The 13,433-nt window shown below is 37.0% G+C and overlaps 1 protein-coding gene across 2 annotated transcripts; it reads right to left on the bottom strand.

The window, feature by feature from the left end:
* Positions 1–6,960: 6,960 nt before the first annotated feature.
* mat2b (methionine adenosyltransferase 2 non-catalytic beta subunit methionine) lies at positions 6,961–12,731 on the bottom strand. Of its 2 annotated transcripts, none has more exons than XM_079834953.1 (7): positions 12,632–12,731; positions 9,931–10,125; positions 9,701–9,815; positions 9,477–9,623; positions 8,217–8,410; positions 7,922–8,035; positions 6,961–7,465 (listed from the first exon to the last, which is right to left on the bottom strand). In XM_079834953.1, the coding sequence occupies exons 1-7, from the start codon at positions 12,659–12,661 to the stop codon at positions 7,289–7,291; spliced, it is 972 nt and encodes a 323-aa protein (XP_079691079.1). In that variant the 5' UTR covers positions 12,662–12,731; the 3' UTR covers positions 6,961–7,288. The 2 variants fall into 2 exon arrangements, with proteins under 2 accessions (XP_079691079.1, XP_079691078.1); XM_079834952.1 differs by lacking the exon at positions 12,632–12,731 and adding an exon at positions 11,862–12,129.
* Between the last annotated feature and the right edge of the window lie 702 nt (positions 12,732–13,433).

The raw sequence follows: 13,433 nt of genomic DNA, 5'->3' as shown, positions 1-13,433 counted from the left end.
AGAAAACAAAGGAAATTAACATTTGAACTCTCTCTTGTGAAATTAGCATCGCCACCACTGATCTATATAGATCAGTGATCCCCCACCCAAGACGCACCACACTGAGTTGATCACCCAAGTATTGCCTTAATTTACATTTCACCCCCCTCACCTTTACTTCTCCTCTCCACATATTGAGATGACCTGAAATTCACCCAAAAGTAAACAAGTTTGGTATACACCTTTTATTTTTTACAGTCTACCGGTATATCAAGTCAAGTCACCTTTATTTATATAGCGCTTTTTACAATGCAGCTTCACAGTGTTAACAGCAAAATAATGCAACAGAATTTGATTCGGCTGTACAGCCGCTCTGGAGAAAACAGTGATGTCATCCAGCTCAGTTCAATATAGTGTCAATGCGGGCGGATCAGTAATATAGTTGAATATTTTGTGTAGTCAAGAAGTAGGGAAGTATGTTTTACTATAAAGGAATATGCTTACATGAACATTCCACATAAGGAATGTAGGCTATATATAGACTGTACCAGGATAAGAAATTAACTTTTCTATTAAGGGGCAATATTACCCCACATACGTAACGAAAAGAGCAGAAGCGGCCAACTGCAGCATAAGCATAACAAAATCTATGAGACCAGTGTTTCACGTCGGTCTCGCTCATTAGTATTCGCTCCCAACGTTAATAAAACTTTAATACAACCCCAAATCAGAAAAAGTTGGGACAGTATGAAAAACGCGAATAAAAAAAAAAAGAAGTGATTTCTAAATTTACTTTGACTTGTATTTCATTGCAGACAATACACTCAAAAAAATAACTCATTGGACAAACTCAATTTAATTGAGGGCAGGTTTTCCATCCAATAAATATGTGTAGCCCTGACTCATAAAAAACTAATTCACGCAATGAAATGTAATAGAGTTGGTCCAACTCAATTTGGACTAACTTAATTGAGTTGGTCCAACTCAGCTTTAACCAATTTAATTGAGTTGGTCCAACTCAATTTGGACCAACTTAATTGAGTTGGTCCAACTCAGTTTGAACCAACTTAATTGGGTTGGTCCAACTCAGTTTGAACCAATTTAATTGAGTTGGTCCAACTCCGTTTGAACCAATTTAATTGGGTTGGTCCAACTCAATTTTATCAAATACTTAAAATTAAATATACACTTATCAAATGATTTCATGCTTGTCAAACTTGAATTAAAACATTTAATTGGAAAATCAAATATTATGAAGAAATCCTTCTTTGTACCCCACAGACACAAGACAAATATTGACTGAAATATTTTTTATTTAAAACTCAAACAGGTTTGCAAGTGTTTTACTGTAAAATGTATTTTTTAAACTTGACTATTAATAACACAATGTAATATTAAAAGTTGACCCCTTAATACAAGTAACATACACATTTATGGCTTAATTAATTGTATTACTCGAAACAGACTAAAACCACTAACTAGAAATTCATGTATTGGTTCACTTTAAAAAAAAAAACCTGTACTTTTTCTGTGCATGTCATTATGTAAACTAATCAATATTGCAAAGTCAAAACAAACTTGACTATTATGTTTTGGGTAACACTTTACAATAAGGTTCGTTAGTTAACTACATTAGTTAACATGAACTAATAACAAACTGCACTTATAAAGCATTTATTTATCTTTGTTAATGTTAATTTCAACATTTACTAATGCATTATTTAAATCTTGTTAACATTACTTAATGCAGTGTGAACTAACATTAACAAACCATGAACAGCTGTATTTTATTAACTAACGTTAACAAAGATTAACTAATGCTGAACAGAGGTGTTGTTCATGTTAACTAATGCATTAACTAATGTTAACTAATACAACCTTATTGTAAAGTGTTACCATGTTTTGTATAACTAGAAAAAACTAGAACCACTAAGTAGAAATATATGTATTCGTTCACTTAGTTTTCCATTAAAAAAAAAGAAAGAAAAAAAGGTAAGTGTATCAAAAATAAACACATTTGTACTTTTTATGTGTGTGTGGTGTGTAAGAATCTCTATGCAATGTGTAAATCCCCATGACGGTGCTTGAAATTTCCTTTTCTGCATCCTCAGTGGCCTGGACAAAAACACAAAACACTCTGGTTAAGCCAAGCTGAATTGTACCCTTTTTATTTCAAAAGTAATCAGCAAACTGCATTGCTTTTAATTTAGAACAGTTCATGTGACTGCAGTGGTTCAACCTTAATATTGTAGAGCGACAATAATTTTTTTGTGTGCCAACAATATCTAGTGATGGGCCAATTTTAAATGTGATTCGGATCTCCTGTCAAGCGGCTAAACTGCTGAAATCACGTGACTTTGGCGCTCTGATTTACTGATTTGCTTTGTAAGGCTTCAAGAAGCAGTGTTTTAAAATCGGCCCATCACTAGATATTGTTGAAAGTCGTTATTTTGGCACACATAAAGTATTCCTTTCGCTTCAAAAAAATTACGATAGAACCTCTGAACTCACATGAACTATTTCAAATGTGTTTTTAGTATTTTTTGGTGAGCTAACCCTTTAATACTGTGTATGGTTACCTGGATGATCTACGACTGTTTTTATTTTTTGTGATGGTTCTTCACGAGTCCCTTGTTTACTGAGCGGTTAAACTGCCCAATGTTCTTCGGAAAAATCCTCCAGGTCCTGCACATTCTTCAGTTTTCCAGCATCTTTTGCATATTTTAACCCTTTCCAGCAGTGACTGTATGACTTTGAGATTTTTGAATTTGAAGATCGAGGTCAATTGTACTTAATTTGTCTTCCACGAAACATGTAAGTATCTTCTGTTGCTTCCGAAGGGCAGTACTAAATGAAAAAAAAATTATATTTAAATAAAATAAGAAAAATGTAATCCTGTTCAAATGATACAGTCCCTGCTGGAGAGGGTTCAAATATGCAAAAGATGCTGGAAAACTGAAGAATGTGCAGGACCTGGAGGATGAATTGTATCAATTCATATGTATATAGCCTACTGTACATATAAGGAAAAATAAGTTTGCCTTTTAGCACTATTTTAAACTTTTCTTGGGTTAAATTATATTAGCTTGCATTCATTAATATTCACTTATATAAGTATAATTAAAAATATTAGGATGCAAGTTACTAACGTTTTACAATTTCACATTTAAAGAAATCTATTGTTTGATCATGTCAAATATGTATTATATTAAAGAGCCATGCAGGTACCTATAGTGGGTAATTGCATTACAAATTAATTTTTTTCTTATTCCAGCCACAAAATGACTCTAATTTGCCTTGGTGCATTGGAATTCTCTATTTTAACCTTAAATACTACAAAAGTGTAATATAAATAAGAACATTTTTAGAATTAAAAAAAAAATAATAATAATAATTATATGGTCATTAATGGACCATAATTATTGCATAAATATTAGGTTTATTTAGAACCAAAATATCTCCTCAACTTTTTCAATAAATATTATTAAACCAAAATATAGAACATTTATTTCATTGAAAAAAGGTGTACGGTCACATTTGACCATAAATGAGTATGAGTGTGAACGATTAAGGAATACCTGAGGGCTAAATACAAGAAAAACATTAACGACGTTGTATCTCCATCCCTCTCCATAATAAAATGATACTGTACATGTGGTTGACGTAATAATCAATGCACACTATGCTGTACTGTTTACCAAACATTGCTGCAAATACCTGAATAGTATTAGTGAAGCTGTTGTTGTGTATCCATTCAAATGTATGGACAGCGCGCGCCGCCCTAAGATATGAGAGCAGAGCATGTCGTTTCAACGGCTCTGGCTGCAGCTGAACGAATATGCGTGTTGTAAATAGCGTTAAAAAATTATAACGACTCGCAATATATGGCGGCCGTTGTTGATTCTGTGGCGCAACTCCACGGATTAGTCTGTGAGGGAAATGTCGATCATAAGATACACAAAAACAAAACATAAATTCTTAAAACACATCAATTTTATTACTTCGCTATGATCCAACTCTTTAGAATCCATACGTTTGCGTGGAACAGATCCAAATTCAGCCCTTTGTCCAGTTATCTTGATCTCCATACTCATCAGCGACCGTAAATGTCAAATCCCGCGCACATTGGGATGTTTTCAAATTTCAAATAAAAAAAACGCGCCCTCGTGAAGCGTTACGACATGATTTACGGCAGTGACATCGAACGCTCATTGGCTCTCGCCTGCTTTGTCACAGATTGTGACATGCCGTGTTTCAGTTGATTTGTATTTGAAAAATGGGAAAAGCGCGCCTTCACTGACTGAAGCCGGATTAATATTTTCACTGATTAATAATTTACACCCTGCTCAGTGCTTATACAAATCTATTATATACCACCAGAGAGTACTGCGACTGCAACACATCGTCATTTGAACTACTCTTGGTACCGCTTTTGACATTTTTGCAATAAATAAATCATTGTGATTAACGTTACACTGGTCTGTCTGTTGTGCTTTTATTTATAATAAATGGTTTAGGTAACTTAGGTGTAGGATTAGCCGTTCAAAATATCTTTTTAATGCTATATTGTTATTAAAATCGTCATTTTCCATCACATTCTGTCCATTGCGTGTTATTCTCTTTATATTCTGTATAAAATTGATATGTTTAGGTTTGGGGGTATTGTTAAGGGATCATACATTAATCCATAAAATACATTTTGGATCGTGTTTTCGTGTATTTTCCCGCACAGGGCTTAAAGTGATTTGGAGATTGAGAAATACTGAACATCTAACATACACGATTAACTTATATGTCGAAATTTGTTATTTTTCGTGTTAATCAGGTCCAATTCAATGCACCAATTCAGTGGCAGCAACAAGTAAACGGCGCCAAAACGATCGCAAGCACTTTGAACAATCCACCTCGCATAACTTTCACAGCTGTAGCATATTTCACTCAGAATTACGATATACACATTATTTGACAGTGAGGTAAATTCTTAACTACAAAAAAACTAATACTTACCAATAAGGAATTCGCCTTAACAGTCCTCGCAGCACCAGATGAGAAAATGGTGGCCTCACCGTGAGCTTGTTCTGTTCCATTCTCTGAGCTTGTTATGCGCATGCTCAAATGCCGCGCTCCAAAGCCCAAATTAATTTGAGTTAATCGAATTAAAATAAATCTCATAGATGAAGCTGTTTATATATTTTAGGTTAGACTTATTAAATATATATAAGTATTCACCCTAATTAGATATATGTAAATAAAGTGAACACATATAAATGTGTCATATCTAAGAAGGGCTTGAATCATTTTTTTGAGTGTATGAACACAAAATATTTCATGTTCTGTCTGGTCAACTTCATGTCATTTGTAAATATGCATCCTTTCCTGTCATTCAGACCTGCAACACATTTCAAAAAAAGTCGGGACAGTAAAGCATTTACCACTTTGTAATGTTGCCATTCCTTTTCACAACACTTAAAAGACGTTTAGGGACTGAAGACTCCAAGTGATGAAGTGTTTCAGGTGTAATTTTGTCCCATTCTTCCTGCAAACAAGTCTTAAGGTGGGCAACAGTACCGGGTCTTCGTTGTCGCATTTTGCGCTTCAAAATGCACCACACATTCTCTATTGGAGACAGGTCGGGACTGCAGGCAGGCCAGTCAAGTACCCGTACCCTCTTCCTCCGCAGCCAGGACTTTGTAATGTGTGCAGAATGTGGTTTTGCATTGTCTTGTTGAAATATGCATGGACGTCCCTGGAAAAGATGTCTTCTTGAAGGCAGCATATTATGCTCCAAAATCTCTATGTACTTTTCAGCATTAATGGTGCCTTCACAGAAGTGCAAGTTACCTTTGCCAAGGGCACTGACACAACCCCATACCATGACAGACCCTGGCTTTTGGACTTATTGCTGGTAACAGTCTGGATGATCCTTTTCTTCTTTGGTCTGGAGTCACACGGCGTCCATTCCTCCCAAAAAATACCTGAAATACTGATTCATCTGACCACAGTACACTTTTCCACTGTGTGTTGGTCCATCCCAGATGCCTCCGAGCCCAGAGAAGTCGACGGCGCTTCTGGACACTGTTAACATAGGGCTTCCTTTTGGCACAGTACAGTTTTAACTGGCATTTGTGGATGTAACTACGTATTGTGGTACTTGACAAAGGTTTGCCAAAGTAGTAATGAGCCCATGTGGTGATATCGCTTATAGAATGACGATTCTTGATGCAGTGCCGCCTGAGGGATCGGAGATCACGGTTGTTCAGCTTAGGCTTGCGCCCTTGTCCTTTACGCACTGAAATTCCTCCAGATTCCTTGAATCTTTTAATTATGTTATGCACAGTTGAATGTGAAATATCCAAATCTCTTCCTATCTTTCTTTGAGGAACATTGTTTTTAAACATTTCAATAATTTTCTCACGTATTTGTTGGCAAACTGGCGATCCTCGGCCCATCTTTGCTACTAAAGGAATAGACCTTTCTTGGATCCTGCTTTTGTACCAAATCATAATTACAATCACCTGTTGACATCACCTGTTACAAATCACATCATTTAACCATTTTACCTCATTACTAGCCCTAAATTGCTCCTGTCCCAACTTTTTTTGAAATGTGTTGCAGGTCTGAATGACAGGAAAGGATGCATATTTACAAATGACATGAAGTTGACCAGACAAAACATGAAATATTTTGTGTTCATATTGTCTGCAATGAAATACAAGTCAAAGTAAATTTAGAAATCACTTTTTTTTTTTTTTTTGCGTTTTCCATACTGTCCCAACTTTTTCTGATTTGGGGTTGTACATTCGCTCATTCATGAACATGATTTCTGGACTCCCATGATTCCACGCTCATTCACAGCATCATCAAGCTATGCCTTAATTTTGTATAAGCAACCTCTAGCGGTACCCTGGTGTTTATTATTATTTTATGAATTTATTTGTATTATTATTATTATTATTTAAAAAAAGAGGAAATAGCAGTAACTGAGGATATCATCTCTTCCTTTATTAAAGATTCTTGTCTTCAACTTGTCATTTACATAAACTAATACAACTTAGGAAAGAAACACAAAATACAGTTGAGGACTCAATAATCTGAAGTGCAACTCACACAAAAACACATAAAGGTGAAATACCGGTTGGCTATAATAAATGTATACTTCAACATCAAGCAAAGCTGCTGTACCTATAAAGAGCGAGGAACTGTTTTAATTCAGGTCTGTGAAATAGGATTGATGCTTCAGTGAAATATTTAAATGCTAAACAAGAGTGTGGCCCTGTTTTCTTCTGGAGTTTGGGATTTAGTCGTTGCCTTAATGAAAGACGGTCTGCCTCCATCGTTTGTCATGCTGGAAGGGCCATAGGCTGTCCCTTATGGCAGTCTTGAAAGGGGTGGACTCCACACTCAGGCCGAGGAGCTCCAATCGTGAGCACTCTAACTGGGCGTTTTGTGGCCTTTGAGCCCCTGCTCCAGCAGGCTGTTCTGTCATCTACACACACACACACACACACACACACACATATATATATAACAGGTTAATGATCAAAACAGATTATCACATTAAATAACACAAATATTGTGTTCAGTATAACACACACTGAACACAAAGATTGCAGTCAAGAAGTAGGGAAGTAAAATATATTTTTTTACTATAAAAGGAATATGTTTACATGAACATTCCACATATAGCTCTTATATGCCTGTGGTTACATGCAAGAGTAAGGAATGTATATACAGACTGTACCAGGATCAGAAATTAACTTTTCTATTAAGGGGCAATATTTGTCCCCTGCTAAATAACAGTTTATTAACAAAAATCATCTTTACATTATAAAAAATGTCATCTGAATACATTCCAACCCTGGACTGTACCGACTGTAGGAAGGACAGAGGACATGATGATGGTATATTTTCAGCCCACAGTTTCTGTTCTTTTTTTACTCACTGGTATTAGATGACTGCTCGGCAAGTTGAAAGCGTCTGCTATTGCACAGGCAATCTCATATTTGGTCATCTGCTCTTTGGCAGAGTAATGGAAGATTCCACGCAATGACGGATCCTGCGGGCGACAGAAACATGCTGTATTGATTGAAATGAGTGGTTGATTCTGGATTTAATTAACGTGACTTGGGCATGCATTCTCTATGTGGTTACACCAAAGTGACTTTTAGTTCAATCCAGCCCTTGACCTAAACTGAGCTTGACACCCCTGCTATGAAGTATACACCAAAGGGGCTCACCTGAAGGGCTCGCTCAGCCATGTTCCGACAGACGCGTGCCACATCATTAGTGTAGGTGGGGAAGCGTTGCTGACAATGTTCTATGGTGCAACTCTCGGCTCCCTCCTGAACACGGTCCCACAAAATGGTCACTGCACTCTCTTCAACCTTCTCCACCTCTCCAAACATAATGGGCACTCGCAGTATAGCTGCACCTGCTCAGAGCAAACACAGACAGAACAGAGACTGGTTTTATTCATTTTATGCTCTCCTAATATTATTGAGGCAAGGCTCTCATGCCTCAATCGAACTTAAAGGGTTAGTTCACCCAAAAATGAAAATTCTGTCATTAATTACTCACCCTCATGTCGTTGGACACCTGTAAGACCTCCGTTCATATTCGGAACACAAATGAAGATATTTTAGTGTAAAGCTGATGGCTGAGAAAGGCTTCAGACAGGCCTCCATTGGCATTCAGTACATTGACACTTCCAAGATCCATGAAAGGCACTTAAAACGTTGTTAGAAAGTCTCTCACCACAGTGGCTCTACAATAATTTTACGATGCGACGACAATAGTTTTTGTGCGCAAAAAAAAATCAAAATAACACCTTTATCCAACTTGTTCTCGACTTCCGTGTGTGCCTCCACGACGCATGCGCGAGAATATGACATAGCGCCGGCGTTCGGAAATCCATGAAATACACACTTAAGCCCCATTTTGAGCACTACGCCGAGACCTAAAGCACGATCAATGTAGAATCCAACAGCTTAGACACGCGCGTCTTCCTCTGCTCGTAAACAAATCGCTTCTGGGTCATGTGTCCGAACGCCGGATCTGCGTCATATTATCGCGCATGCGTCGTGGAGGCATACACGGAAGTCGAGAACAAGTTGAATAAAGGTGTTATTTTGATTTTTTTTGCGCACAAAAACTATTGTCGTCGCATCGTAAAATTATTGTAGAGCCACTGTGGTGAGATAGACTTTGTAACGACGTTTTAAGTGCCTTTCATGGATATTGGAAGTGTCAATGTACTGAATGCCAATGGAGGCCTATCTGAAGCCTTTCTCAGCCATCAGCTTTCAACTAAAATATCTTCATTTGTGTTCCGAATATGAACGGAGGTCTTACGGGTGTCCAACGACATGAGGGTGAGTAATTAATGCCAGAATTTTCATTTTTGGGTGAACTAACTTTTTAATTGTTTTTTTTTCTATTTTTTTAATGAAGACAAAAATAGCAGATGGTTTCAGATGTGGTTGAAAAACAGAATATACCTGGGCAGTGTCTGAGAATCTCTCTCTCACCCTCTAGCTTGGACTTCCCATACAAATTCAAAGGATTGGGGGCATCGTTTTCTCCATAGGGAGGATTACGTCCATCAAAAACATAATCTGTGCTGATGTAGATGAGGACGATGCTACCTATGGAAAGGTAGTATGGAGAACTTTACAAATGTTGCATTTTTAACCGTATCTAACAGATGTGTCACTTTACTGACCTGCTTCTTTGGCCAGAGTAGTGCATGCATGCACATTCAGGTTCATGGCTGCTTCAGTATGACGCTCCACCACATCTGGCCTCCTCTCGGCAGCACAGTGCACAATGACATGAGGCTGACATTCACAAAATGGAGAAAAACACGTTACACATGTGTTGGTTGTAAGAGAATAGCAGTGGGTGATCTTACTTGTTAGGGTTAGGGTAATAATGTGATAGAGCACAAGTTACCTGAAAGCTTTGAATGACCCCTCGCACTGCATCTTCATCCAAGAGATTACACTTCAGGAAACAAGGCCGGGCACGGTTGAAGCCACATCCCAAAGTATCCCAGTCATTGTTCTTGAACTCTTTATAAACAGCACGGCCCAGTAGCCCTGTTGCACCAGTCACAAGCACACGCCGGTATGGCGTGTAGACTTCATCCTAAATGACAGAAGAGTTTCAATTTACCCTAATAGCATATACACATACACAGCAGAGGTGTCAATTTGATGTGTGCATGTTTTTATCTGCAGGATGTATTTTTCCATCTGAAATAAACCTTTAAAATGTTCCCAGTCAGATGTTAAAAGGTCTTAAAGATGGTTATGGTTTAGAATGTATGTAAAACTGCCTGTTTTAAGATGTTTGTAGACAACAAATGCTTTACAGATAAAGCGCTCTTTAGACATGTGAATGTTTTTTTAATTATTCGTAATTAACATTTTATAAAACAAAAAATCGTGTTTAAGAAATTGTTTTTAAATTATACTGAGTCGATGTTGATATCAGGTCCGAGATGTGATTGGCACAACTGAAAACCAATGAGAGCCGCCCGTCACAGAGTCTGAACACGCCCCTATAACATCATTGGCAGATGATATCCATTCGTCGTGTCTAATGCAACTGATGGAAAAAGCCAGCGTCGATGAATAATTGTTTTTTTTTTGTGACTGACAACTCTCAAAACAGCAAAACAAACGAAAAAAGGTATGATATTACGTTTTTGAGAAGTTTATCAGAATTAGCTATCGTCCTGTTGATGAACTTATTGAAGTTAGAGTTAAGTGGAGTGCGTGACAGGACTTCAAATTTTCCTCAAACGTTAAAACGTCGTTTGATTTGTTATCAGGTAAGTTAAGTTAAATCGTACTTTATGTTTTGTTATTTGAAAGATGTTGTGTTGTTAATTGAAATGTATCTTGTTGGTTGTAATTGTTTAAATGACAATTTAGTCAACTTTTTTTAGTCTATGATTGTTATAGTGCACTGAGCTCATGGTAATATAGAATACATCGGTGTTAAACTAGCATCGCTTTCAGCCTCGTGCGTGAGCGCACACACCTCTAACCTTCCTTAAACAGCTAATTCTCTAAAATAAAAGGACATGTATACGCATCTTTAATACACATTTTGGCATTTTTAAATGATAAGATTTGCAAACGTTTCAAACAGCCTCAAGTTGGCACTAATGTTCTCGATGCTGAAGCTGCAGCGCTCAGGTGTCTATTAGTCGTTGTTAGCGCCATCCTCAGGACATTTGGTGGAACTCCGCTGGGTTGGATTTTGGATGTAGAAAGTTCTCTCATTCCATTCAATGTTTACAGTCTATTTCTGTAGGTATGTAAACGTTATAGCCATAAATATGTTTCATTTGCTCCAGTCAGACAAGTATTTTACATTTACATTTTACTGACTTTGTTCAATTTGTACAGATGAAAGAAAGCTGTGTTTTCCATTGTTTTATATCTCTCAAGCACATTGTACTTTAACTCTGACTTGCATCTAGACACTTAAGTTAAAGAGTAAAGTGGCTAATGGGGTTTACCAGCAGGGGGTTTAAATGCAGTGACAATACACATCAATGTCTCACAGCGGTTTAATATACCAATGAAAAACATCATAAGCAAAGTATGTATAATTTCTCAGATAGACACTCACATGCATTCTAGTTTAAAGTGCTGGCAAGTTATAAACAATGCAAACGTGATTTGCATTCTGCCACCACAACTGAAACTAGCAGTCGATAGCAATAACATGATATGAATTTATTTTTTGAATTAAACAAGAAAATTACTACAGAACGGTCTCCCTTGATGATAAGGCATTCAATTAAAATAAAGTTGCGTTGGCTTGTATACATTGAAGAAGCTTTATTAGAAATGTTCCAACAGTCTTACCTGAACAAGCTCAACGTGCCCGGGTTTGAAATGTATGTTAAGCTCTTTATCTCTGATACTCATTTCAGTGTGGCTACAGTTATCATATCCTGGAGGAGAGACCTTTATTTCTAATGCGCCACTCAAGCCTTAAAACCTCCTGGAACGGCTGGCTCGTGCTGTCAAATTAGGCCCGCTTTCGATATGATCTATAAAACATGCGCTCGGGACGTTGACGGTGTGTTTATGTTCTGTAGATCAGCGAGTCTCTTTTTCACCCGTGCGGTGTAAACAGCGGCTTTGAACCGAACAAAGACACGTGTTCTAGCGCATCATAGCTGCGCTCTTCTGCGCAGTTTTTAATGCGGCTGAGTTTCGCATTATTCATTCGTCAGCTGTTTTGTCCACCAGTATCTAAGACTATCATCCATATAATATTACAGAATATTCACAAGTGAATGTGTACTGTGAATGAGAAAATAGGGAAACACTCGTAAAGGCGTAAAACTTTAAAATAGATTAATGGCAGAATGATTTCCTCACAATGGAGCCGCCGATACCAAGCTAATGGCCATGATTGTTTCCAAACAACTTGCTCATATTTTGTTTTCTCTCCGGAACGCACATTTCTATAGAATAAACGTCCTTTAAATAAACATTTTACTAAAGAATATAATTAATAGGACTGTTTTTTAGCTTCATACAGAGATGCAGCTGAAATCTCTAAAGAACATATATACTGAGCTTGCTTTAAATCACACACATGCCATTTAAGTGCATCTGAAATTTACCTGATCATCCCCGTAGTTAAAACCCGGCATATTTGGACAATATGCAGTAGTGTGAAGCCTTCAGCATGTATCTGAAAATGTAATTTCAAGTCCTGCTTCTGCAGCCGCGGTGTTTATTTCAGAATAAAAGTCTCTCGGTGTTTGTATAGAAGTCCCAACTATAAATGCATTTGTGTGCGTTTTTTATTTGTTTATTGCTTTTAAATATAAAAAAACGACAAAGTAATTACAAAACTTGATGTTTAGGACATTTTACTGTTGAGTTTTGCTTTGTTAGGAATAGGGTAGGAGGGGCATAAGGTGTCGATTGTCAGTGTTGGTATATGTAACTTTTTATTTATTTATTTTTTGTTTGTTTGTTTTGTGCTTTTTCTTGTGTATTTAACTAGACTTTTTGAAGGTGAGTAGTTTTATGAAAGAAAAAAAAAAGTTGTTTCCGCCCGGTTTCGAACCGGGGACCTTTCGCGTGTTAGGCGAACGTGATAACCACTACACTACGGAAACACTGTGCAAGGGGTTATGGGTAATCTGTATTTTCTTCACGGTTTTTGCTGTGTAACAAGACAATAAAACAGTGTACACTAATCAAAATGTAACACAAGAAAGTAACTAAATGTAACAAGAAAGTAACTATCATCGGCTATAATTTGTCGGTCTAATACAATATTTTGTTGATAAATTATGTTTACGTCTCGGTAAGTGTCGTTACATATCTGCACATTTTCTTGATTCTTGTTCCTTCTTTTATAGTGCATGTGTATTTTTGACTCAAAATTAGACTGCTGTTGTTCTTCCTTCTATA

Source organism: Gobio gobio, assembly GCF_949357685.1.
Source record: "Gobio gobio genome assembly, chromosome: 14".
NCBI lineage: Eukaryota > Metazoa > Chordata > Actinopteri > Cypriniformes > Gobionidae > Gobio > Gobio gobio.
This window is presented reverse-complemented; position numbering and strand designations above follow the sequence as displayed.

Excerpts from the sequence above, each read along its gene's own strand:
- mat2b (XM_079834952.1), bottom strand. The coding sequence starts at position 11,924 with ATGAGTATCAGAGATAAAGAGCTTAACATACATTTCAAACCCGGGCAC. Across the intron at positions 9,816-9,930 it reads GGGTCATTCAAAGCTTTCAG|CCTCATGTCATTGTGCACTG; the intron begins GTAACTTGTGCT and ends TGTGAATGTCAG. Across the intron at positions 7,466-7,921 it reads CGAGCAGTCATCTAATACCA|ATGACAGAACAGCCTGCTGG; the intron begins GTGAGTAAAAAA and ends GTGTGTGTGTAG.